This window comes from Amyelois transitella, chromosome 16 (assembly GCF_032362555.1).
Source record: "Amyelois transitella isolate CPQ chromosome 16, ilAmyTran1.1, whole genome shotgun sequence".
Taxonomy (NCBI): Eukaryota; Metazoa; Arthropoda; class Insecta; order Lepidoptera; family Pyralidae; genus Amyelois; species Amyelois transitella.
The window spans coordinates 10,800,743-10,828,036 of record NC_083519.1 but is presented as its reverse complement, the minus strand read 5'-3'; the positions used below and the strand labels follow the sequence as shown (position 1 = coordinate 10,828,036).

Here is a 27,294-nt window from a genome sequence, read left to right as displayed (position 1 = left end):
CTTTTTCTGATTGATCTGGGTCGTCAACGTTTATCTATATAAATAAATAAGTATAATATCGTTGAGTTAGTACCTCATAACACAAGCTTAAAACTTTGAGGCTAACTCAATCTGTGTAATTGGTCTTTAGTGAATACGAGTACAATACAATAACTCTTTATTAAACCACAACAAATTACAGCAAATTCACAATCAAGTATTTAAAAACATAGCAGCAAAAGGCGACCTTATCCCTTAAAGCGAGTCCTCGTAGGTAAATAATGTTGTTAGGTAAGTATTTTGAATCGCAATATTATGGCGTGACTTTCCATAAAATATGCTCTCACTTATCAGGACTATGATGAAATGCCAGAACAAATCTGATACTTGAATGTGGACTATGATATCTATGACGACATGATTCCTCAGGCGGACAGAATACGATATGGTCATAGTGCCATCGATAGCCACGCCACGCCGACCGCCCGAGAGTAGGTGAATTAATACCAATTCTGTGAAGCCTGACACCTTGTTCACACACCTGCTACGTCTTTATCGCAAATCGGGTAGACAGAAGTCACATGTCTTGAAGGTCGCATCGAAACACAGAAAAAGTGACAGGTTACCATCCCATCATCTAAAAAATCCTAAGTTTACGACTTCTTACTGAGTTTTACAAGGCATTACTTTGTCCACGTTCCGAAGATGCTCGTTTACGTTTCCACGTTACTACGTTTCGTTTCGTTTTTCACGTTAAGAGTGTGTGAAATAAGGCTTAGCAAACTCCCGTAGACGGATTCCGTGGAGTGTTCCTTTATTGCGAGTGTAATTACTCGGTGCCGGGCGCGGCCGCCTTAATCTTATATCTTTGTTTCGCTAATGGATTGCGAGTATGTTTATTACGGAGATGGAGTTCATCGCGTTAATAAAAACGGGAATGCCATTTGATTTAGATGCCTCTTTGTTGGTACCCGTGTGATGTTTATATTCAGTTGTGTGTATGTGCGAGCGGCTGGCACGGAGCGCTCGGAGCCTGTAGTGTTCGCAAGTGCGGTGAGTCATGTCGAACTAACAGGCTTGCATATCTGTAATATCGTGTTTCCCTTATTTACCAGTTGGGATTTTTCGGTTACGTGTTTTCGATAAAAAGTTGGGGGAATTTTGTTAGAGACATATTTTTGGAGGATTTTAATCAGAGCAGGGTATCGGGTCGCACGTTTTCTCGTTTAGCTGGACGAGAGATTGCGTATCTAATGGCGAGAGCCGGGCCGGCCGGGGCGGGGCACCGGTACACCTACAGTATAACAAGAGGTGAGCGCATGCAAATGTACACGTGGCGCGGGTCCGGGGCAACTGTGGGGTCGATTCGTGGCACTAACACTATTACATAAGTAGAACATGGCTACTTCATAAATATTAGATAATGCTGACGGCGGAATATAAAATAATATTGGTACTCGTATATCGTTTTATGCCAAAGAAAATGATAGGCAACCCAATGGCCTGTTTAGTCCGTAAGAGATAAGGACCTGATAAATGAATGTTTGTGTTTCTAAAAATACCTACCTACGTAGTTAAAAAATACAAACATATTTAATATATAGGTAGTTTGAAATACAACAAATTGGTAGCTGATAATAGTAGGTAACATTATCCTGAAAGAACAATTGTATTCCATAAGTAATGAAACATTTTATTAAAAGCAGGCAACCCTCGGGCGCCCGGACAATGCGGATTCCTGTCACGCGCTCTCATTTGGGATTTTTTGGATTCAATCTAAAAAGGTAAAAACGGCCCGCAATTACTATGCTCAGTTGGTTGCGGCGCACATTGCTCGGATCGCTCCGCTTTGCGGTTTGCTAAAATATATTAAATCCTCAGAGGCCGGCTGGACAAAGGCAATAAATTTCGCAAATAGATACTTTGCTAAAGTAACCGCGACTGCAGAAAAACGCCGCATTAACCGCGCGCTCCGCCAGCGAGGCTCGTAAAGAAACGAGCGCCGGCGGTAGTTCTGCTTATTACACTGATCTCGTGTGTCTTAGAACATCGTATTAAATGTAGTGTGGCTATTCTTCCTAATTAAATAAAACGAAGAGCTCTTCATACAAAATCGTAAAAACTCGGATCACTTTCGAATGGATATATCTATATATATCATTTGAATTGTTGCTTCGTATTCCTACAAAAAGAAATTAGTTTTGAATATTACTTTTTCTTCCACACTTTCAATGTTCAGGAAAACTTTTCCTAGTCCAAACAATAATTTATTGTATCCTAACCCGAACGAATCCGCTTCATTCTCACCACCACACAATGCAAAATTAGCAAGAAACATACGGGACAAGGAGCAAAGTAATAATTATTTTCCTGCCATCCGACAAGCGCGCTCTTTGTTGGCGCGCGGATTACGCGGCTTTGTTCGCGTGTGTTTTTATTTAATTACGCGGCGGGCGCAGCCGTGAGTTATGTTAACGTATTCATTCGGACAAAGCCGCGGGGCTCGTCCGCGGAGTATAACTTTACGCCACGACCATTAGAAAAATTATTTTGAATGTTGCCGTGTGATTGTGACGGTTTAGTGTAGTCTGTTACATATGACCACGAGAAGTTCTAAAAACGTAGCTTGTTGTAGCCTTACTGAAACGGCCGCATTCGATGATAACATCCAAGAAGAGAATTATGTAAAGGGAGAAATAATTACGACGGCAATGGTAAGTAACAATTAACTACATTATCATAACAACAAGGAAGAATATTATGCGTATTTCAATATAAAAAATACTCTGTATATTAAAGTACACATATGTATTATTAGTAGGGTGTATTTCCACACTGAAGGACACAAATGACATACTTTCTAGAAATAACACATACAAGCCAAAAATTTTATTTCGGTACATTATAGAGTTACCATCACAACCCGTTGAAATGAAATGAAAACTTGAAATCGCTATCTGTAAGGTAGATTTCTACCTTACAGACAACGATTTCAGCCAAAATACTAAAAGATAACTTACACCTACGGTCTTAAAACATAGTTCCAGTCCAGTCGCCTCGCTATACCTGCTTCTACCAGCTGCGCTCGCTCTTCGTATCGTTACTCCAGCGACGTGGGTACTCGTTTTACGACCTTTTTAATATGTACCGGGTTTAAAGACGAGCAACAAAGTAACGAGAATGTTACTATAACAGCATCACTGGTCGCACTCCTAAATGAAAGTCGCATATCATTCCGATTTCTCAGAATAAAAAATCGTGATGCACAGAGCGACACAAGTTCAAATCCTACCACGATCGTGTGCTAATGACTAATTTCTGAGTTATTTATATTAGTTTTGTTGCTAACTAATGCTAAAATTGTGAGGAAAAACCTGCACATTCAGGGATATTAATCGTATGATCTAAAAATGACGAAGATAGTACAGGAAGTCGTTTCGTGCAAAAACTTGACTAACCCAATCCAGGTTCGTAGTCAGTGGCGCTCCCCGGGCTCCAGAGCGGTGTTAACGAGACCGACACTACCGCGCCATCCTCCGATGACGACAGAATAATAGGTTCGACTGCATGTACAGTCAGCGCCAAATACGCCTGATCTGGGAGAATGTAAATATAGTTGTAGTTGACGTGCCGCTGCCTGTAGTAGATTCTGGTCACGGAATGATCGCATGTTATTAGTTTCCTTTCGCTCGTGCGTGCGCGCGGCGGGGCGCGGGCGGGCGCCGGGATTTAGTGGCGTTCACGGTGTATTACCGCGGATCAGTTAACATTTCGCTGATATGCCGCTTGGAAATTACAAGTTAAACCTCCTTATGGTGAAAAGTTTGGATCGATAACAAGATAGTATACTTTACGTAAAGGAAAAGGAAAAGATCTAGAATATAATTAATTACTCATTTAAAATACTATGAAAGTATATTTAATTTCCTAGGAAAATTGTATATTTGCGGTTCTTGATTTTCGGTGACATATACTAAGATACATACATTCTTACTCGTTCGTCCTCACATCTTCACGTTTTTGTCCCACAGATGATCATTCTTTACGAGACTGTTGGCTACCCAGGCCCAGTTCAGCTGTATGGCTCAATTATGCAATATGTATAAACAATTCGTATAATGTCAAGTGAAATTCATCAGTTACACATTCTTGTTGCCTAGTACTCTTACATACAATCTACGTGGACGTTACTTTGATTCCGTAAAGCCAAGACATTGAGCATTTTAATCGAGTGTGTTAATTGAGCATTTAAAAGGTGAAGTCTACGCCACATACTCAAAATTTCATATGAGTAAAAAGTTTACTTTTAGCTAACCTAAAAAGTTAACACTAGTAGATAGTTACTACCAATAAATGAGTACGGCTAATAGCCGGAATTAGTCGATAATAGAAGAATAGCAAATGGCCGCATTACGTAACAGAGCTAACTAGGTCTAATCGTTACGACAAACTTGGAGGGTAAATAGCAAATGAAGTTTGGTACGGAAGTTGCCGCCGGTCGATAGCGCGACGATATTGGCGGTGTATCGCTACTTAGCATATCTCGTCGATAAACACGCGCGCTGTGGCGTGCGCCGCCGCGCCCGCAGCTGCACTGCATGGTGTTCACGGAGTTGTCATGTTGGCTAACGTTTGCAATATTGAACGCGGAAATATTGACTCTAGGGGTTTACAATGTCTCAAAACTTAGCAAGACCGTTGGTTGGCAGAATAAATTTGGTTTTGTAAAATATTGAGGGTTTAGAGGATGTCGAATTAATAATTATTATCAGCAATATAACAGAAAGGTTTAAGATTCGTGTGATACGAGTAAAGTACATTTTTATATTTTACACAAAAAATCATGCCACTTCCTCGGAGTCAGAAACTACACTTGCATACTTTTTTGCTTCATCCAAAGCAAAACGCATATCAATGCGAGTAGAGTAGTTGCACATCATCTTTACATAATTTTTAAAGAAATAAAATTACAAGGCATACCGTTACTACTAGCTTAAACTAAAACTACATTTAATTTCCAAATAAAGTATGTTTTCACTGTCACCGTACCTATCAAATCAATTCGCGTCCCCGCGGGAATCGCCGCTAATGCGCTGTATATTGAACGCGACAACGCGGCTGATAAGCGGGGCCAATTTTCGTCGATGAATAATTAACCCCGCGTGACCTCATTTTCAAGGGAAAGGTAAAAACCGGCCAATCAGTTGTAGATATCGCAGTCATTACCATAAACAAACCTTTTACGTAATTACCGACGCCTACGTCTTGCTCAAATAAGTATAGTACATTCCTTTATGTTTTGAAATAAAGGAAATCTTGATACCAATATTTTTTTTAATTAACTTAGTTGTGTGAAAAGAAAATAGCAAAATGAAGTAACAAATCTCATTATAATTGTGTTTTGCTATTAACCCTATTTTATTTTAATTATATTGTTGTTTAAAGATTTTTAGTTTTTTTTTTTACCTTTATTTAACTACGTAAAGAAATAGACAATAGATTGTTAGTTACTTCTGGTTCAAATAACAAACTAAAGACGAATGTCTGTGTACGTGTCCCAAGGGATCTTCGATGTGGTCGCTCGAGTGAAGATTGATTCCGGTCGTTTCTGTCGCGAACATTAATTTTCATAATTAACGTTAACTGTGTCATGGATGTAAATGTTAATTATGTGCGTCTACTTCATTCGACAACAAATGTAACTGATCAACCGGCCCCATCCTGATATAAGCATTTTCGCAATAAATAAGGATGTTTTGTTTATGAGCAAAATATAGAAACATTACAACTTATGCGACGCGTGGTATAGGAGCGACTGATTCTAACAGGGGTTGAAATCAAAAACGCTGATTGAACTAAAGTATACTGGATCAAGAGGTAACTATTACCTCCTACATTCAACATTACTTTAACACCAATCTTAATCTTTGTGCAGTAGAGTATAAAACGGAAAACAGGTGTATATAGGGTTTCGGCGGCGGCTGTATTGTAATGGGAGCGGCAAATTGATTAGTGGTTGGTGCTGCGGCACATCAAAGGCGGCAAATTAGGCAGAAACTAGGGCGCATCCAGCTCAGGCGATAATAAAGAGATTTCTCATTCATTACAATTTATTTAACACTAACGATCAAATTGGGGACGTTGTGGCGAAAGCTTTGGTCAAGATTACCCTAAATTGAGAAGATTGCTTGAAGTGAGTTATGAAAGTTTAAGAAGTATGCAGGGATCTCTGCCTAACCCGCCGGGCACGTGGCCGCAGTCTGCTCTAACCGGGTCCGGTTACGCCCGTCCGATTTGTCGGATGTTCCCTTTCATAATTTTAATTAATTTCGGGTGTTTCACCGTCCTGTTGCTAGGCTACTGGGCGCGTTATCTTGTGAAATGCTATTTCTTCCGTGCTAGTCTTAATTAACAAGATGATTTTAAAGAAAAACTGGAAAATCCGCATAATATTCCTGTATTCCAACCTTTTTGGCGTGTTTATTTTGATGTAGAGTGAATCACAAAGAATGAAAAATTACTTAAGTTGCTTATAAAAAACGCTATTAATACAAAAACGGAAGAGATAGCTTGACATTGTAAATGCTTATTCAGCAGGCGGTACAATCACTGCAAGGCTCACGACAACTAGAAAAGCGCAGCTCCGAACTAACCCAGAATATCTAGCCGCGTTCTTATTGAATAGCGGAGGAAGTGGAGCGGACGGCGGCCGGCGACATTCCGCGCACGTCCCGCGCTGGGTCGTCCCGGGTTCGAAGCGGGCGCCTGAGCGGAACGCTGGAGCTGACTCGTCTTGTAAAGGCACGAGCACGTGAGCAATAAGTTTTGTCAATCGAATTCAAGGAATACGTCTGTATTTGACAGTGTATGATAGACTGGCTGTTAGGCTGAATGTTTTGCTTGGCAAACCATGGCTTTTATAATGGTAAGTCGAAGTTTGTATTTATATTCCAATCAGAAAAAGTTTGTGCGAGTAATTAAGAACTAAAATAAAAATAGTTCAAAATTTTAAAAGAACTAATAATAAAATCTTCTTCGCTTCAAAAGCGCTAGTGTAAGAAGAAGACGTTAATATCGACATAATAGTATTACAGAAACTTTAAATGCAAATAAGTTAATACGATTAGCCGACACAAACAAATTGCTCTAATTCTGTACGTACAAAGAAAGGCAAATGTCGGTTAAAGCGCAATTGTAATTGTTATTCGTAACATCAAAGCGAAAGAATCCAGAAACCCGACTTTCTGACCACGGCTTAAGAACTGCGACTTGGATAGCGCCACGGCGTACAGTAGGGTTGCCGCATACATTACATTTATCTTTGTAATTTTTAAAAGCTGACTTTTTGATCATTTTGGAACTATGATAATATCAAGAAATTTTTATGTCTTTAAAATGAAATGTAAACAATATATTCAGATGCCAAATACCGGAAAAATTTGGTCTAAAAGACTCGAAAATTGTCCCGAGTGTAACTCCTTGAGAAGCAACCCTACACAGTTAGGCTTTATAGATATAGCGCAGGTTGGAAAAACATTAGGTCGGATGTGGGCTCTCGAGCGGAGCGGGGACGGCGGGACGGCGGGGCGGCGGGGGGCGGGGGAGCGGGGGTGCCCCGGGCGAGTCGCGCCGTGATTAATTAGAAACAATGCGAGAGCAGTGAACAAAGGCCGCGTAATCCAGATCGCCCACTCCTGCCCGCCCACTCAGACCGCACTACTTCACCTCACGTCTCAGGTAAAAATAAGCCTCGGTGGAAAATCGGGTGACGGGTGATGTCACTTCAATTGAATTGTTTAAAGGGTGGAATTCAGTGACATTTCATAAAAATAGCCTATTTTGTAAATTTATCCGTAAATTTGAAAGATTAAAACGTATTTTCCTTTTTTTTGCAATAGGAATGTAAGTACAAACCTAATTTTAAACTCAGCAATAAATCAAATTTAAATTTAATTGGTTAACATAAATACATAGCAAACACTTACTGAACCAATTACTCTCAAACTTCAGAATTTATATATAATTCATCAATAAAAGGTACTTTTACCTATAATGAGAGGAGAATTTGAAGAATATGGAAAGCACTACCTTATATAACCTAATTTAACAAAAAAAAAACAAAAGTAACTATTGTAATTATATAAACAAACAATTTAGTTAGTATAGATGTAACAAACCAAAAATGAAGTAGATCGAGACTGGCGATTTAATGAAAGCACCCGACCCGTGGCGTGCGCGGCCGCAGTCCGGCTCTCACATGCCAGTGCGCCGTAACTCACACGCGGCTATTTTTCCAACAATCTACATAACATTAGCCCGCCCAGACATTAGCACTAACGTATCGCCTGTCTGTAATGACCCGCCATAAAGAATGCTTGTTTATTTGCCGTTAGCTTCCGTTGGGTAAATGAAGAATGACCTGTGGTTAGGTTAAAATAAATATGCTAAATATAATTATACAGGTATGTATAGGATCGAAAACGAAAGACGGATAGCGTGAAGCATTATTATAATATAACAGGAGGATGATGTCGGCCTCAAGTACACATTGAGAATGTTGAGATAGCGAATAAGATTTGTAAGTTGACTTTTACTACATTGAAATAGAAATGTTAACTATTGAAATGTAATATTCTGGTATGGTCGCTTCACAAGTATGTAGTAGTTTTAGCGGGAAACAAACATTAAAGTCACCTCTACGCTCGGAGGAAGAAGTGATTCATACAAGCCGAATGAATTACTAAGTACGGAATTACGTGCAAAGTATGCAGTAGTTAGAGTGAAGTAGATGCAGTTTGTGATATTTGTGTTCTGCTAAAGTGGTTTATTTGAGTTGCTTTGACGGCGTTTTCTGACGCCTGCAGTCGGCCACATATTTGCATTTCAGATTCGGCTTTGCAATGCAAACGGCGGTTCGGCCGCGCTGGAAAAGTTACTTCCCGATGTCGGCGACCGGCGATGGCAACCGGCAACTGCGTGCGAAGTAGTTTATATATAGGTCATCACGGTTCAAACGATATTTGCAAAAGTTGAAAGTTGATTGACAAAACTGTAACATGAAAAGGACTTTTAACTTCTTAGTTATTAGAGAAACAAATATTTTAAAATCGTATTTGAGAATTTCTTTAAGAGAAGGTGCAGTCCGAATACTGAGGATAAAAAAGAAAGAAACCGACAAAATATATCATTAACAGTACTAACAGACTGCTTTTATAGAAGACTGAGAATCCCGCATTCTTCAGTTACAATATAATTTCAGTAAACGGTAAATGACATGTTTTTCTCATTTGTAAACATGGGGCGTATCTCTGCTGTTGTCTGTTCCGTAGCTGACATCTTAGTTTATTCTAAGAAGTTGCTCTTTTTTAAAATGAAATGAGTGATTTAGCGAGGGAATGCCGGCTCAGCCCCGTGGTGGGCGGGCGGGGTCGCGTGCGCGCCGCGCGTTAGCTCGCTTCCGCGGCGCCAGATTGATGAGCGCGATTACGCTCCATTCATGTCACATTTGCGTGGCCCAGACCTGCCCCTGAGCATCTAGGGTTGACTTCGTAAGCAAACATACTTAATTCATTTAAGTGGAAGAAAATAAATAAGAAGTTTAAAAAAAATCAAGAATTTCTGTTTCCGAGATTAAGACTTTTGAGTTCATGATTACTTCCTGTTTTTGTTAATTTGTGTTCGGTTATCTAGCTTAACCTAGCCCTCAAGTCTTGTGATTTTTACCCTGATTTGCCGGCGAGGGACTTGGATATGTGATATGTGTGTTGATTTATTTTATGCATCTTCAAAAGATCTATATTACAAACTATTTTGTAGCAGAAACTATTTTGTGATTAAATGCAGGGTAAAATACAAATATTTGTTGGTGTTGTCAACCCTGTGTCAGTGGAGAGCGCGATCGAGTGTCGATAGTGTCGGTAGAGCGGCGGCGAGTGTCGCGTGATGGATGACATCGACATGTGTTTGCCCACAACACTATCTCAAGTTCCTGCAGGCGTGCCGCCGACACCGCTTCCTGACTTGCCATACATCATATTGCTCAAACACATGAAATATAAGAATTTTGCTAATAAAATGTGTAAAGAGTGTAACGTATAGAAAGGTTTATTTTTTTTCTTTCCACAAGCAGATTTTTATACAGTACGTAAAAACCAAAATTTCCGTTTCGAATATTAAAAATAGGAAGAAATTTTCTTTATCATTCAAGCGTTTTCTGCTGAAAAATTGCTTTTTTACCAGCTTGCTTTCGGCGCCACTCGCAAGTACAAAAACTGAAGCCTTGCACAATAACCGTGCCTTGTTCGGTATAATCACCGCTAATTGCGTCAACAGCCGCTCTCCGCGGGCGCCGAGTGCTCCACACATTAAACATTGACGACAAGTGGCGCGCGATTATAGAAATCTCACCAGATAACTGGGGCGTTTAGTGTTAACTCATTTTGATTAGATGGTCGAGCTCAGTAATTTTCTAGTTTTAGATCTTCTTCCACCTGGCTTTAGTCCCAGTTGCATCCTCACCACTGGAAAGCGACTCCCATTTGACCTTTACAACCTTTGCAGGGGATCTAACCCGTATAAATTGATCATGGTTGCACATCCAGTTGCCTGAATGTGCAGGTTTCCTCATGATGTACGTACGTAAGAGCATCGGTTACTATTCAAACTTATGTACATTTAACTTTGAAAATAGTCATTGGTACATGGCCGAAGTGGGATTCGAACCCGATGCGACCACCGACGTCTTTAGTTTCTAGTTATAAATATGTCTAAATAAAATAATTATCATTAATTCTACTAATGCCGATTGTGGAAAAGTTTGTTAATCTTTGGAGTGACATCTTCACTCCAAAAAGAAGTTTAGAACCCGAAATAATTTTATCGTCTTTTAATTTACAAAAATTTTACAAATAAATCATATAGTACCAGATACTATATCTAATGCTATATAGGGATAAGACTAGCCACGTAGGATGGGGTTTCGTAAAAGCGGAATAAATATTCTTTGTTCATACTTAACATAGCAAATGTTGGCTCAACATCCAAAAATATCCGAGCATGTCCGGACATTTCCTTGCAAGGAATGTGTGGGAATTCCTGCTCTATAATGTTGGGAATTTTCGTAAAAACGCTGAATAAAAATATGAACCACTCACTTAGAAAATGCGAGCTAAGGATAGTGAATCAAAAATCTTGGTTTCAGCAAAATGAAATTTCAGATGTTATTATCAATTACTTTGCTATTTACAATAGATTTCATAAATATTTGATGAAAAGAAGGCAATTAGGGCAGTTTGAGAGAAAATAGTGTATCTTGTTATCGGTGGAGGGTAAAACTGGAAATATCCAAATATGAGAGAGTATACTTAGAAGAATTAAAGTAAAAAGTGATAATATTAGCTTTAAAAATCCCCTTTGACGTTGCTATTTCCTACATACATAGATACGGTCACGCCCATATCCCTTGCGGGGCAGACAGAGTCAACAGTCTTGAAAAGAGAGAATGGCCACATTCAGCCATTTGGCTTAATGATAGAATTGAGATTTAAATAGTGACCGGTTGATAGCCCATTGCCTAAAAAAGAATCCCAAGTTTGTAAGCGTATCCCTTAATCGCCTTTTACGATATCCATGGGAAAGAGATGGAGTGGTCCTATTCTTTTTTGTATTGGTGCCGGGAACCACACGGCACATTTCCTATAATTATACTACCTCAATGATACATTTCCCTGAAAATGTAATATTAGTAAGTGTAATTAATATATGTTATACTGTAACTGACCTTTGATGAGATGCGCGGCCAGGACGAGCGCGGCGGTGAGGGCGTGCAGCCGCCACGGACACGCGCACATCGTGCGCTCAGCCCGCTCCAGCTGCAACCAATTACAATTCATTATTAGTTATTTGCATAGAATACCACCTACTAGATGCCTATTTGAAACTTAACTCTATCATAAGAGCCATACAGCTGAATGTGGCCGTTCAGTCTCTGCGAGGCTGTTAGTTCTGTTTACCCCGTGAGGGATGGACACGTGATTATTGTATGTACGAGATGTCGCAAGGAAGAAGGAAAGAGTCTTGTTACTGAAGAATAAGGGAATTTCAGTAAAGCAAAATAGACTGTTCGCAAGCGCTTAGTGTAGTTATATGTACTCGTATGTCATAACTTTGGAGTTATTCTACTCACACGGCTCAATTATTTTTGTGAGAAATTCAAGTAAACCTAACAACCTAAAAATAATCCAAATATTCGTATCTCAGAACGCTTATTATAAAATTAAGGAATTTAATACGTATCTTCGGAATGTGAACTGGGAGGTAGCTTATCTCAATAATGCCGTACACACGAAGCCTATCTCCGGAGCGTATAATAAGGGATAAATAGGGATTTGAATCCCGGCTCCCGACGTGCCGTGCCGTGACCGGTAACCTAATTCACCGCTTTCATTTGAATAATCTGTTTATCGTTTATTAGTGACTCGCACGCGATGCCGATATTGCAAGGTATACTTGATGTTTGGCAGGATTGCTGGAAAATTCTTTTTTCTGTGTGTAGAATTAAAGTATTTAGTATTATTAATATAAGTCACATAAGACAGAAACGTCAAAATATAAAATCGTGTAGACAAATATCTTACGTATAGCCGTAAAGGACTTTACGAGCTGAGTTTAATTTAACCACTTTGCATTCGTCGAGGGGTTATTTTAAACGTTATCCATGGAAAGTTATCGATGTTACCCTTCTACAAATATTTTTTAAATATTGTTTGGGTACAAAACAGAACATAATTCAACGCCATTCTGAATGGCATGTTTATATCTGAAAACGATATCAAATAAACCGAAGCTTAAACATGAACAGACAAAACTAGCAGTTAATTCTTAGTGTTACTGCCGTTGTCAATTGTGAAAACGTATCTTTCACCCATTTTCCGAGGCGGTGGCCGCGACAGCGGTGCCGTGCTGCGGCGCCGTCCGCGGGCGCGCGCCACCACGAAACACTAGCCTACAGAAATAAAACAAACATTCGTCCTTAGTATATGCGTGATAATTTTGATCCACTTGGTCAAATTCTGTCTTGGACTACTTGGAAGATGCTCAGAAACCGAAGTGAGTCAATGTAAGGACAACTTGACTATGTGAGGGTTAACACCTGACTCATCGAATTTATGCGAGTGTGGCGCCTCTCCCCAAACAATGCAGTCCCTGTTGTCCTGCCCTGTATGCCCTACCACTATCACCTGAATGACCTGAAGACAGTCACCCATGAGGCTGTCATAATGGTAGAATATTATAGTGGGTAAATTGATTATCGTTGGAAGCACTGTCTACACTCCAAGAAGAAGTATATGCGTGTCATACTCACGTATTATCTATGAATGAAGATTCTGCAATGGATGCTTTTATTCATCTCCCTAATGGCGTTAGTCATCTCTCTTGAAAATCACGTATTGAGAAAATAAAATTAAGCTGTTTTTTTTAGTATGTAGACCTGTAATTGGCTCTTAAATGTACATTTAAAAATCTTATGATTAGAAAACTTGTTGTTGGTCATCCAAATATATAAAATAAAATAAAATTTTACCCACTATTTTGCGACCGGCAGACTATGTAAGTTAACACGTTTATACGAGTATACTACAAAGGTTTACTTCTACACTGAAAATGTACCGTAATATTACCGCATAAATAACAGTCGTAAAGCTTGCTAATCGCCCCGCGCTAGCTCCATCAAACGTTAACTAAAATAAATAACAAACACGACACTCGACTTCTTACGGCTCACTCGTTGCTTGTTATGTAATGAAATGTAAAGATTTTATTACCCTTTCATTGCTGTGATTTGTTGTTATGATTTCCGTTGCAAAAAGTATATTAGTGGCAAGCGAGGAAACAAATGTTATGTGTTCTTACTGCTTTTCATGAGTGGATTTCAAATTTCTATTGGCTTTTTGCTTTAACCTACCAGTAGATCTCTTTAAGAAAAAATGTAGATATTTTGGCTTTTAGACGGATTTACTACAAATCGTCATTTTTATTTTATATATTCAATTTACATTTTAAATTAAAATCAGTAGGCTTGTCATCATTAAGCACACATCCTAATGAGCAATAGCCCAGTCATGCCAAGGCATGTGACCTTGAACCCGGGCCCTTTCGGCCTTTGTCGGCCGTTTGAGTGATGAGCACGTTAGCTCGGACGGCGCGCATCACTGCTTCTTGTGTGCCTTGTGGTTCCGCTTCTACACAAACATGTAAGGGTGAGTTGGATACTCGTAGCTTAACGGGAATTACTTATTATAATCCTGTTAGAGGGGTCATACAATTAAAATGATAAATTACTCGATGTGTTCTTCTTCCTCCTGGCGTTAACCCCCTTCTGAGAAGGAGCTCATGTTTTTACACAAAGTAACTTCAATTTTTCATCCGCAAACTTTGCATGGTACCTCTCTATATTCGATCATGGTAAGTGTGAAATTACCAGAGTTTAAATACGAGCTACCATCTTCGAAAATTCATATTATTGAAGTGACTTCTTAGAGAAAAGATATATCTTAAGAAGACGTTATTAAATTTTACAAAACAATCTCACCATTTCTAATACGATCCTTCGAATAATGATTTTCTGAGCAAGACTGCTATGGAGTCGACGGGCGTAAGAACGTTTCTATACGGCGCACTCGCCCGCCGCCTCTAACACATTGTTATTGTGAGATCCGAGGTAAGGTCCGCACTGCTGCTCGGTTTCCGTTCGGTTGTTTGACCATAGACTTTTAAAACAATAGAGTAGACAAAATTATTTAAAGTGTCATCGAACAAGTAAGTATTTTGAGAATACCTATTTAATTTTTGAAACAATTTGGTAGCTTCGATGTAAATAACATAAGCCGATCTCAGAATAATCCATTTAAGTAAGAAAATCATTTTCAATCACGATTTATCTTTAAAAGCTAACTTTTTAAGTTAGCTTACTGTTAGTAATACAATTTTAAAAGCTTCTATTAAAATTTTACTTAACTTCTATGTATGCGTATTGAGATTTGAATATACAACCATTTAATTATGTACAATTATTTATGACAAATATTAGTAATATATTCCAAATGTTTCAGGTCGTCGCCGGCCCCTACAACGCGCGGTACATCGGGAGCTGGCGCCGGCACCGCTGTTTTCATTTAGCTTTCTCCCGCTCGTTCATTTGTTCCGAATGATAAAATTTTAGTAGCAGATAACCCGCGTTCTCATTTTATATTTCAGTTCCACTCGTTCGCGGCGGCTTGTTTTCAGCAGTCGGTGAGGTTTTCTTTATACTTATTGGATTGAACATGAGAACATATAATTGTTTGAAGCTTCGTTTATTAACTTCGGAAAATATTGTTTGGAAACTGGAACTGTATCTTCTCAGAGAAGAAGGAAAAGAGGTTATCGTGCACACCATCATCGATACTTGAGGAGATAAGTCATTGGAATATAAAAGCGTAATACGACTTCGTACCATTAGCAATAGTAAGGAACCTTGCACATTCAGCCAACTGGATGTGTAATCGTGTAAAAACCTCAAACTCAGTCCAGCCCTTGTATGCTGCAGGGGACGTGAGACGCAGTTTTTATCGCGCGAAAAGCTATCGCTGTTTCGCTTTTCATGATGACGTGAAATGGGGCAGCAATACTTTATCGCGCGATAAAAAAGACATCGCGCGTCCCATGCTACGGAGGCAGGATTTCTATCAAAAGCGGGCTCCTCGCCAGAAGAATATACGAGCGAGGAAAGACAGTCTAACATTAAATTTTTTGCAACAATCACCAAAGTCGCTTCCTCTCACTCTGTTCCCGATGGTACACTGTTATGCTTGAGGCCCGGGCTCACACCCATCATAAATATTATGCTATATTATTGTATTCACTTGAAGTTCCCAAAACCCTTGTTAAGGCTTCGCAAACCTGCACCACCTGTATTAGGGAGGCCCTTGATCTCAATGAGTTGCTAATTGCCTCTCGACATCGCCGCTTCCGACCGTTTACGCATTATGGGAATTTGCCGAAATTTGTTCTAAATTATCGCGTAACTATCTAGATAAAACAATGAATACATTTATAACTTACACTTTAAATCGGCATTAATTTATCTTATTTGCCGTTTTCCTCTGGTGAGGTTTTAATTGTTGTGAATTTCTATAAACGTCAATAAAAGCTTTGGCATTATGAGAATTTTTAGAAATTTACTTTTAATTTCATGCAAACTATATGCGCCGCTAAAATACGTGTTTTTAGATTCGACTCGATTCGATTAGCCTTCAAATAATTTAATACACCGGTCATGAAAGTGTTACAGACAGACAAACAGACAGAACTTCGCATTTATAATAGCCATACATCATCGATTACAACAAAACTGTGCCATATTCTGTCTTGATTTGATACAATCGTTAAAACAGGGGTATGTACTGAAATTATTTGCATTAATTGGTCGGACGTACACTCGAGCACACTCGCTCATTACCGTTATGTTTTCCCGATTACCGCAGCCGGACATTACCGTAATGCGCGGGACTCAACACTCGTTTTCTGCTGCGTTACGTTTATTGCTCGATTTGCGGTAAATGCCAGGGAAATTATATTCCTGAGAACCGGATATTTAGTATCACTGGCATGTAATTAACTTTTTTTTTAATATATGTAGCATTTTCAAAGTTTCCAGACTATATGTATGTAAATGTTCGAAGAAAAGGTGTGATATATCTGTCGCCTGCAAATGTCCACCATATACACATTTAGAAACAATTTGTATGAAAATCTCTTGCAGGTGACTTTACATACAATGAAACGTCTCTTGTTAAGTAAGAATAGAAGTTTATTGTCGTAAACAAATAAAAATTATTCATATTTCCTTTATCCATTCTATTAAATGGTAGTGAATGTTCTGAAAATGTCAAGAGACGAGACCCGTCGGTGCAATTTATCAAAACACAAGTGTGGGGCAATGGAGCGGACGGGGCGCGGCGGCGAGCGGGGCGGAGGGGGGAGACACGATGACGATTGCTTTCCAAGCGTGATTGATGAGTGGCAGCGAAGCATTGCTGGGTAATCGATAAACTATATGATATTATGTTAAGACTATCAGAGATTACATTAAGTTAAAAATGTCTGCTATGCCGCCTCACTAGAGTAAATCTAAATATATATTATGATTTCAAATATTTTAATCAACAACGCGGGGAGAGAAATGTGGGAAAAGGATCCCTGGAAATTTGAAAGTGTGCTGATAACAGCACATTGTAAACTTGAAACGCACAAAGATAAAAGTGAACTGTCAGTGTGATGCGTTCGCGCAGCGCGGTCAAAACGCGCGCGGTCTTAATTACACTAAAATTCAAACCGTATTTTATAGGGCCTAATTAGAATGTCGCTTGTGAGTTATCCGTCGTTGAAGTACATTGTTTTTATTACGTTATTAACGATATTCACAGGACAAAAAAGTAAGTATTAATCTGTATTTATGATAAATCGTATCATAATAATTTACATACTGTAATGTAGCCGACAATAAACTAGGATTAGTAAAAATGTGTAGCACACAAGAAAGTTCGCCTGCTCGGCCACTCGTGTATTATTTACCGCGACGGTAATCACACGCGTCGGCCGATCTACCGCTGTCATTTTTCAAGCAATCGTGGAAAGTTTCAAACAAATCGAGTGGTTGTTAGTGTATGTATTTGCGTCCGCTCATTAGTTATTTAGTGCTGGACACCCGTCAGACGGCGATCGTGATCGATTGAAGATAGGAGGAGTAGTCACTGATTGACGTCAATGATTTTGTCCCTATTTCTGGTATTAAAAGGACAATACAAGTAGAATAAAAAGAACTTTTGAGAACGAATTCCTATTACGTTTAGAAGCGACACTGCTAAGTATTTCAATGTAATTATTATTAAGTCCGCGATACAGTACTAAAATGATATAGATCGTTAAGCGTTTGGGTAATGTAAGTAAGATTACTTTGTCTACCTTCTTCCATCTCAAGAAAAGGTTTGAAACCATATAAAAACTCAAAATACCAACCTAGGTATTATGTGCTTAGGACATGTAGTCACGTCTCGCGGCCAAGCAATAGAATCCACACATACCACATCGTCTGTACAGCGAACAACATATCAAACTACACAAATTCACTGCGAATTCCCCTTTATTACTGCATAATACAGTTCCATGCAGAATGGCTTGATATACTGTAGACTGTACATCTGTACGGCTGCTACACACGACAGTGTACTCTCCGCCCTCGACAAAACAACGCAGGAAATTTATCGGAACAAATAGTTCCGGAAAGCTGCGAGCGAGGCGCACGATGCCCTGCGATAGTACCGCGATGGCGCGAGCGCACGACACGTCGCCACAACAAATGAAAAGCTCTTTGTTCCTCCCCTTTATTACCTTTATTTTCAACAGTGTGTGCACTCTAGGAGTATTCCTTATTCTGCATGCCCTATTATCTTTCCCTCCCACTTATCTAAGCGAGAGCACATCCTAAAAATTTGGTTCGTACAACCGGAACGTTGGTCGAGCCATGGGTGGTGCAGCAATAGCATGACCTATTTATTTATTTGAGTCAAATTTAGTAATTGAAATTTTAGTAACATTTCGAATTCTTGGTCGATCTCCGAAACTCTGTTTAACAAGTAGAACCTAGCCTATGCTTGGATAATGTTGACTTTCCTAAATATTGCGTTTTCCACACAAGGTGTCGTAAACGTAATATCATTTATAACATTAGTACTACTTATTTGTTAATTGTATTATTTTAAATTTATTTATTGTTAATCATAAAATTAGAATCAATCACAACATTCAAAGGATGCCTTTTCGATATTTGTTTTTACTTAATTTTTAAGTAAATCAAATAAGCAATATTTATTAACTGTACGACTTCTACATACACCTACACACATACCTGTAGTATGTGCAAAAAGCGATATAACTGTAAAATATTTCTTGAAGCTCTCATAAATAAAATATTGAGAGCAAAAGCAATCTTGCCAAACCTTCGGTGGTTGTATCTTGAGCGGAAACGCGGGAAATTAAATATTAAGGCGGGCCATGAAACGCGCGTTTTATCGCCCGCTCGCAATCGCATGCTCGATGTCTACTTCATTTGTTATTTATCTGTTGTGCCGGCTTTATGAGGAGGCGACGGCGGCTCCCAGGGTTTGCAAGCAATCGGCTGGATAAGTCGTCGGGAGAGTAATATATTCTTATTTCGTCTATGTTACGAGTATTTGTTATTTGTTTCACTATTCAATGTTACTAACTGAGTAACATTGAAAGATATATAACTCTTGAACTTTGTTAATGAGAAATGTTGACGACTAGTAAATTCTAACTTCCAGACTGATACTACCACGGCCATTGTAGCTAAATCGCTGGACTGATTAAGGTGAAATTTTCTAAGCACAGGGTATTTTTACAGGACAAGTAAGATAATTCTGAAACACTTTTTTATTTTAAACAGACTTCAAAAATTGACGATATTCTCAATTCGACCGTATTTTCAAGTTCCGATACCCATAATAAACGTATCCTCACTTCCTTGTCAATACAAGATCACCGAAATCGAAACGTTGTTTGCGGAATATCCTAATCTACGTGGCGGAGGCGAGTTCAAACAATGATATCTGTTTGTGAGGCCCCGCCCCCGCGCCCCTGTTAACCCCCTCACCCCTCTCGCCCTGTTATTGTTCCCTCAACAAGTTTACGAGTCCATTAGGAGCTATCCTGTGAGGGCAGCCTGCAATTTGTGCTGCTTCAACAAATCGCTAGCGTTGTTCCGAGACGAGTAAAGTCGGATGATCGTCTTAATGAAATGCGCTTTCAATTTGCTGCTCCGTGTGACCGTGTGAGGACACTTTGATACTATTACCGTGATAATGCGCGTATTTTTTACGGGTTTATACTAGCGAACGAGTAGATGTATTAGGTAAAAGCGGTGGATTGAAATGTAATGTAGCATAATTGTAAGTGGTTACTTATTTATTCAAGTAAATGCAATGAGCTTGAACCAATTGATTTGTAAAGACTGGAAGCGACGGTCAGCTGGTCTTGTTGGCTTATATTGAGATACAGATAGTGATAGCTTGCTCGCTCATTACCTTCAAGAAGAATCCCAAGCTCATTTTCATTTTACTTGATGACTTTCTGTGCGGAAACAGCCTCTGCTATGTTTTTTCTTCGCTTCCAGACTAGTTTGGAAGCTTGCACTTGATGACATGCATATTCTTTTACTCTGCCTTACGACATACCAGCACTGGAAAGAAAAATAGTGATCTATTCTTAATAGTCGGGAACCACACGGCCTTCTGGTCAGCAAAACCTCTTAAGATAGAATAATATATTATTTCCCGCCGTGATGGAGCGCGCCATCATGTCGCTCGCGAAAAAATAATTGTGCCATATTTCTCTGGCGACGCTATTTCACGCTTCATCTCTGTAATGGCGACATAGAGTGCATGGCGGCACTTCCGCGCAGGCGGCGCGAATCTTTTTTTATAATATAAAAACTCGTACAGGCTGCTGTGTCGTAGACGCTTTCATTACGAATTTTTCAGTAATTTTTCCATGCTGGTCTGGTCTGGTATGGGAGAAAAACGTAGTGTTACAGCTGCTCTATCCGTACAAATTGTAAAAATCAATCAAGGGAAATGCTTATAAACTTAAGTCTTTCTTTTTTCGGCGATGGCTTGATACCTGTCACCGTCTGAATCTCAATCCTATCACAGCTGAATGTGGCCTTTAGGTTTCCCAAGATTGTGAGCTCTGATAAATCTAGTAAAACACTCTGGCCGCTTTGACTCTGAACAGGAGAAACTCAGGGTGACTTTTTTATGTAACCCACTGTACTTACAACTGCGTACCTACTATACTGTAGTATACTGTACGCGACAATTATTCACGTTTCCAATTCGCTCGTCTAAGCGCCAGCGAGCCCGCAGACAGCCCACATCGCGGGGTGCACTGCGCCACCGGTATATTATAACTTGCGGCAGTAACACATATATTTTACGAGGAATTTATTTATAGCCGACACTGTTTCATGGCGCTGCTTAATTGAAAAATATATCGGATTGTTTTCTATTTTATTGCGACAGCAATTGGTGCGGTATTTTGTAACAACAAGCCAGGGGTTTAAAGTATTTGTCATTGTTCACCTACATGACTTGAGAGTTTCCTTACAAAAATGTTACTTTTAATAAGTTCGATAGAGTCATAATAACTAATATTGTGATAAGTATACAACGATTTAAATAATTCCTCAAATATTAAAGTTTTAAAACCCAGTGTTAAAAATGTCTAAGTGAATGAAATAGCATTTTTTATTATTTAAATGGTTCACTTTGATATCATTACAGAAAGTTGGTGTAATTAATATTCTTTTACATTGTGTTGCATGAATATTGTTAAGATAATGAGGATTGTTGTTTTTCACTTCCTAAATCATTGAACAAAGCTATTGTATCTGATAATTCGAAGAAGCAAGTGGTATCGATATAATACCGATTTGATATCAATCGATGCTATCAGTACATCTTACCGCGCCCAGGAAACCTTATCAGAAGTACCTAAATCTATGATTGCCATCATATTATTGAAAGCTTTTATAAATGTGTTCTACTTTATTTTAATTGACTAGAATAATTCCATTTTTGATGTACTAACAAGTTTGTACAAGTTTATTTTCCTGAATATTTACTTATGCATGATTACCTATTTTATGAAAAATCATGAGTTGATAATGTTGTTTAAAAAAATTAATGAATTACTACCATTCATCTGTCATCCATTTATAAAATTCTATCTTATAGTTATGCAGCAAAACGTCTGTATGTAAATCTTATATACAAACATACATATAGACTATAAAAATCACGCCTTTTACCTTGAGGGGTAGACAGAGACTAAGCCGTTTGACTTGCCACGATCTCTGATACTTCATTCACTTTATCCACATTTATAACTCTCTTCATAACAGCTCGGCGTTTTCTGTATGTACGAGTATGTAGATCGAAATTTACCATGAATATTTATATCACGGCTCTTCATCTATTAAAAAAAAAAGAACGTTAAACGTGGTACTTACGTGTCGCCGTCCCAACAAAATAAAAAGGTCAGAGGCGTACCTGTTAACTTTGCTATTAATATATATGGAGTATATAAATAGCGGAGTTTACAGGTTAGTTTTTTTTACCCTGAAGCGTATTTATATTATACTGACAACGATCTAAATGAAAATATCTAGTGCGTGGCGGGGTTGCGGCCCGGCCCTACCTCCTCTAAAATATTCGGGGATGATCTAAAAATAATACTTTGGGAGGTGAATGAGGTATTTTTACACACGCAATGTGATTAAAGTTATATTTAACAAGCGTATGCCCGCAGCTCCGCCCGCGTAAAATGTTAAATCCGTTTCGCGGAAATTTTTCTCTTATTGATCTAGTCCATGTTTTTTTTTATCCGTGTTAATAATATAGGTAAGGAAGATTTTCATTTTTTTTAATAAATAAACTTAAATTATACCGGACCGATTTTGTAATCAGTGATTATATTTGACTCAGTGATAGCAAACCTTCAGAAGTAAGAAACTATTTTTATTTTTAAAACAGCGAAATAAAACCCAGTTTGAAATGAAGGAGTACGCTTTGAATCATACAACAAGGTTATTCAACGGTTGTTCTCTCTCACTTGATACTTTTCCAATAATCTATCAAAGCGAAACGTACCGAAAGAAAAAAGTAATAATCTATCGATGAAACTTAACTGTATTAGGGGGGCTTAAAACGTGTCGGGCGAGTTCGTAATCTCACGCCTCGGGTCGTAGGGATGCCACAATATCGATAACCACTGTATCGGCTACCAAGATCACGCGCTCCAAATATCAAATTTTAATTTTTAAAATACATAATTTAATTCATGTTACTCCAATCAAAATTCACTCTCTAGCAAAGTAGTATTAATGGCTTGTATAAGTATTATTTATAAATACTACAGGTATTAAACGCGCACCTAAGAATAGAATAGAATAGAATAGAATAGAATAGAATAGAATAGAATAGAATAGAATAGAATAGAATAGAATAGAATAGAATAGAATAGAATAGAATAGAATAGAATAGAATAGAATAGAATAGAATAGAATAGAATAGAATAGAATAGAATAGAATAGAATAGAATAGAATAGAATAGAATAGAATAGAATAGAATAGAATAGAATAGAATAGAATAGAATAGAATAGAATAGAATAGAATAGAATAGAATAGAATAGAATAGAATAGAATAGAATAGAATAGAATAGAATAGAATAGAATAGAATAGAATAGAATAGAATAGAATAGAATAGAATAGAATAGAATAGAATAGAATAGAATAGAATAGAATAGAATAGAATAGAATAGAATAGAATAGAATAGAATAGAATAGAATAGAATAGAATAGAATAGAATAGAATAGAATAGAATAGAATAGAATAGAATAGAATAGAATAGAATAGAATAGAATAGAATAGAATAGAATAGAATAGAATAGAATAGAATAGAATAGAATAGAATAGAATAGAATAGAATAGAATAGAATAGAATAGAATAGAATAGAATAGAATAGAATAGAATAGAATAGAATAGAATAGAATAGAATAGAATAGAATAGAATAGAACAGTCGTTGGTAAAATCATCGACATGTATTCTGCGCTTCGAGTAGCATCCCTAGCGAGCGAGAGAAGCGGAGTTCGACACGCGACGCTACAAATCCTTTTAAAGTCTGACGAGAGGATTTCCCGGCCTTCAGAGCCTCGCCGTAATTGCAGCGCGGGAAGTGCCGCAAAATGACAAAATGCCGAACTTTGCAGTCTCACGTATCAGATAAATTGTGCAATTTACGGCCGGTATTTACGAGCGCCGAGGGCGGTGCCAGGAAAGTTTGGGCACTGCGCTCCTGGACTGTTTTGCTATCCGCGGTTGCTGCGTTAATTTACGATTGCTTTCATGGTCACTCAGATATGATTAATTTTAGAAAATGTGTTATGATTGCTATAATTCATACTTTGGGTTATGTGGTAGGCTGTCACTATCTCTGAATTTCACTTCCGTCATTAAATTGTCCACTATTGTCCAATTGTACGTAGCCATTGAGTCTTGTGATTATTGGTCATGGATTACGTTTACCCCGTAAATGATAAAGACGTGGTATTTATGTTAACATTAAAGAAAATCATAAACGGCTATTCTGAATAAACGGCCGCTTCAGACTTCTAAACATATCGTTTAGAACCATCCGAACTTCATAAGCAATAGTTCACCGCATCTATTTCCGTCTCTTTACATTTCATTGACTGCCGCTATAACTCTGTAACTGGAAATGTGCATCTATTTCCGAGAACCGGCTTCAAACCCGGACTCGAACACAAAGTCTTTGATGTGTCATTCACTTTGCCGAGTGACAGATGGCGTCAATCCTCGCCGCGTGGAGTGACAGCTGTTTTTTCAACGATCCGTATATCGAATTACCGTGTTTTGACCAGTTATAAAGGTGAGGTTTGGTAATTTATGAGTTTTAAAACTATAACGTTAAATGTATTTGATATTTATTGCCACAAAATATTATTTTATACTGTTAACAGAGTCTTAGTAACGAACATTGAGTTGTGAATGCTAACGATTCCTTACTCTTCTGAAGAGGATCCTGGAATGCGCCTGTCGACTATCATCATATGAGATATGTGATATTTGAGGTAAAACATCACGAGGAAATCTAAACCCTCAGGCAACTGAATGTGTAACTACGACCCTAGCTAATTTGGGTTTCCTTCACATTGCTCTATGTCATTCAATTACAAACTAACAACCCAATATTATTTTTATCAAAAATGGTTGATATCAGTTACGAAATTTACGAAATTTACTCAAGCTGAAGCAAACTGGAAATATCTTAAAGTCTGTAACTTCTAAAAATAAAATAATAAAAAAATTACAGCATGATCAAAATTGAAATCTGAATATTTCAAAAATCTTCTTTAACACTCTGATGTGTATCCCACTGTACTCATATAAACTTGGGCGACAGACAACGTCAATCATCTATGTTTGCTTGTGTGACTTGACAGGGGGGGCGTCGCGCGGATCACTTAAAATAAACTGAACACCATGACTGCGTTGTGTAGCTCATAGAAATCGAAATAACATAAGACTGTAGAAATGGTAAGTACTAGAGTGCCGGTGGTCGAACTATAAAATTACCTGAATGAAAAGCGTGATGAGCTGGTCACTATTTCAAATCAGTCTAGCCTACCATGGCCACGGATCAATAGCTCTTTTCTGGGTTATATACAATACTTTGAAAACTAAATCGTAAAATCGATTCTGTCCTAAGGAAAACCTTCATATTCAGGCTAGACTTATGGCCGAGTTCGGTTTTCCTGCAAAGGTTGCGAAAGGCAGGATTCGCTTCGTGTTTTACTAGAATATTGACATATTCTCAAATGCGCAGAAAACTTTTCAACAGGGCGACACACCTGTTTCTTTTTTACATATATAAAACGCAAAAGTGACTACTAATTGCTGACAAATCTTTCAACGATCAGGCTGAAATTTGGTATACAGCTAGTTATATTCTACGCGGGCGAAGGCGCAGGTACTCTAGATATTGATATAGTTTCCGATAAGGCATTTCTATTGTCTTCTGTTATTCCGAAATCTATGGTGTAGCCGCTTTACCGCGACGATGCTAGTTTTATTTCGGCGTGATCGTTATGGCGACATTCAGCGGTTAAAATGCAGTAGGTTGGCATCGGGTTTTTATGTTATTGTTATTGCCGTAGTTATCTACTTTTTAATTGGCTGCTATTTAATAGTCAAAGATTTTTAGTTCAATTCTTAACTATTGATGTTCTAATGATTAGCATGAATTGATAAATGCTTTATGAAATTCATTCCTATTTATTCATATTTCTTTAATATTTATGCTTAATCATAAAATTTGACTTCAAAAATTGCACACGTTTGTTTTTCGTATTCTCGCAAAACGAAGAAAATCGGTGAATAAATGATATTTGTAGATTTAGAAATATAAAAAATATTATTTTAATAAATGTTGACCAATGTGATTTACATCACAGTCGTCAATTAAAAGTATATTTAAATGTAAGCACTAATTTATATGCAAATGATTAAATTGTAGAACTAACTAACAACTTATTTACATAGAGTAATTAAAATATAAAGTGTAGAACGTAACAAAGTGCGGCAAGCGTTAGAGTGGACCTAATTAGTTTCCTGTTCTTACGCTTGCATTGCTGTCACACTTTTCAGATGTCAGCGGCGTGTGTGTCGCTGCGACACGCGACACGACGCGACACGACGCGGCGCGACACGCGACTGGCGGCTAAAGTGACAAATGGCGTGTAGCCGCGCCGCAGGAGCGATTTGTTTGGACATCAAAGTTCGCGTTACTTGTTAGGGGCTGATTAACATAAGAAATTTATGTTTTTAATGGAACTGTTTTACTTTTCCACTTGGAAACATGTAAATGCCAGTTACTGCTTTGACACATCTTTTTTAATATTAAACGCTTTGAAATAAAATGAGTGCCACTGTTCCTTGTAATATCTTGTTTTTATTCATATCAGTGTATTTTATGTTAAAAAAAGAATATATAACGCAAAATCTTAGCCTCTACATTGATTTCACTGAAATTTGAGAAACAGATGATAATGATAAGCGAAGCATCCCACGGGTGTTCCCCACTCTCTCAAAATTGAAACAATGTTAATCAGCTGTCTCATCTTATTATTTAGTGCCCAAAACAATAGAGTTCAAATTAATGGATACCAAATGAATGGAATAAGAGTTGCATAGTTCCAATGAGAGAACTCAGTGCCGCACTTTTACAGACACAGAAATACATGCGTTAAACTTAACAACCCTACAATTTCTTTTCTAGGTATAAAACGAATGTGTGTCAAACGAAATTCCATCAACCCAATTCAAATGAACGCAATGTGGACAGAATTATAACACCCCTTCTGTTTTAAGGTTTTACAGCGCACATTCACGCACTATCCACATCCCAGCTGTCCAAACATTAATTAGCCGAAAACACGGCAAACGTCAACACCGATAAAGGGACATACGTAATACAATCAGCTAGAGCTGGGTTGGTGTTTAGATAGACGATTTGTTTATTTTCGCACAATCATCATCATTCTGGCTTTAGTTCTGGTTGCAGCCTTACATCTCTTAGTCTATGAGCATATATTTTCCGCACTCTAAAAGCATCT

The 27,294-nt window shown here is 38.2% G+C and overlaps 1 protein-coding gene across 2 annotated transcripts in view; it reads right to left on the bottom strand.

Annotated features, from left to right (window-relative positions):
* The window catches only part of LOC106139592 (lachesin), a 68,217-nt gene that overhangs the window by 23,072 nt on the left and 17,851 nt on the right, over nucleotides 1-27,294 (bottom strand). For both annotated transcript variants that reach the window (XM_013341066.2, XM_060948527.1), the window contains exon 2: nucleotides 11,759-11,849. In XM_013341066.2, coding sequence (XP_013196520.1) covers nucleotides 11,759-11,828 — 70 coding nt within the window. In that variant the 5' untranslated portion in view covers nucleotides 11,829-11,849. The remainder of the gene's footprint in view (nucleotides 1-11,758; nucleotides 11,850-27,294) is intronic.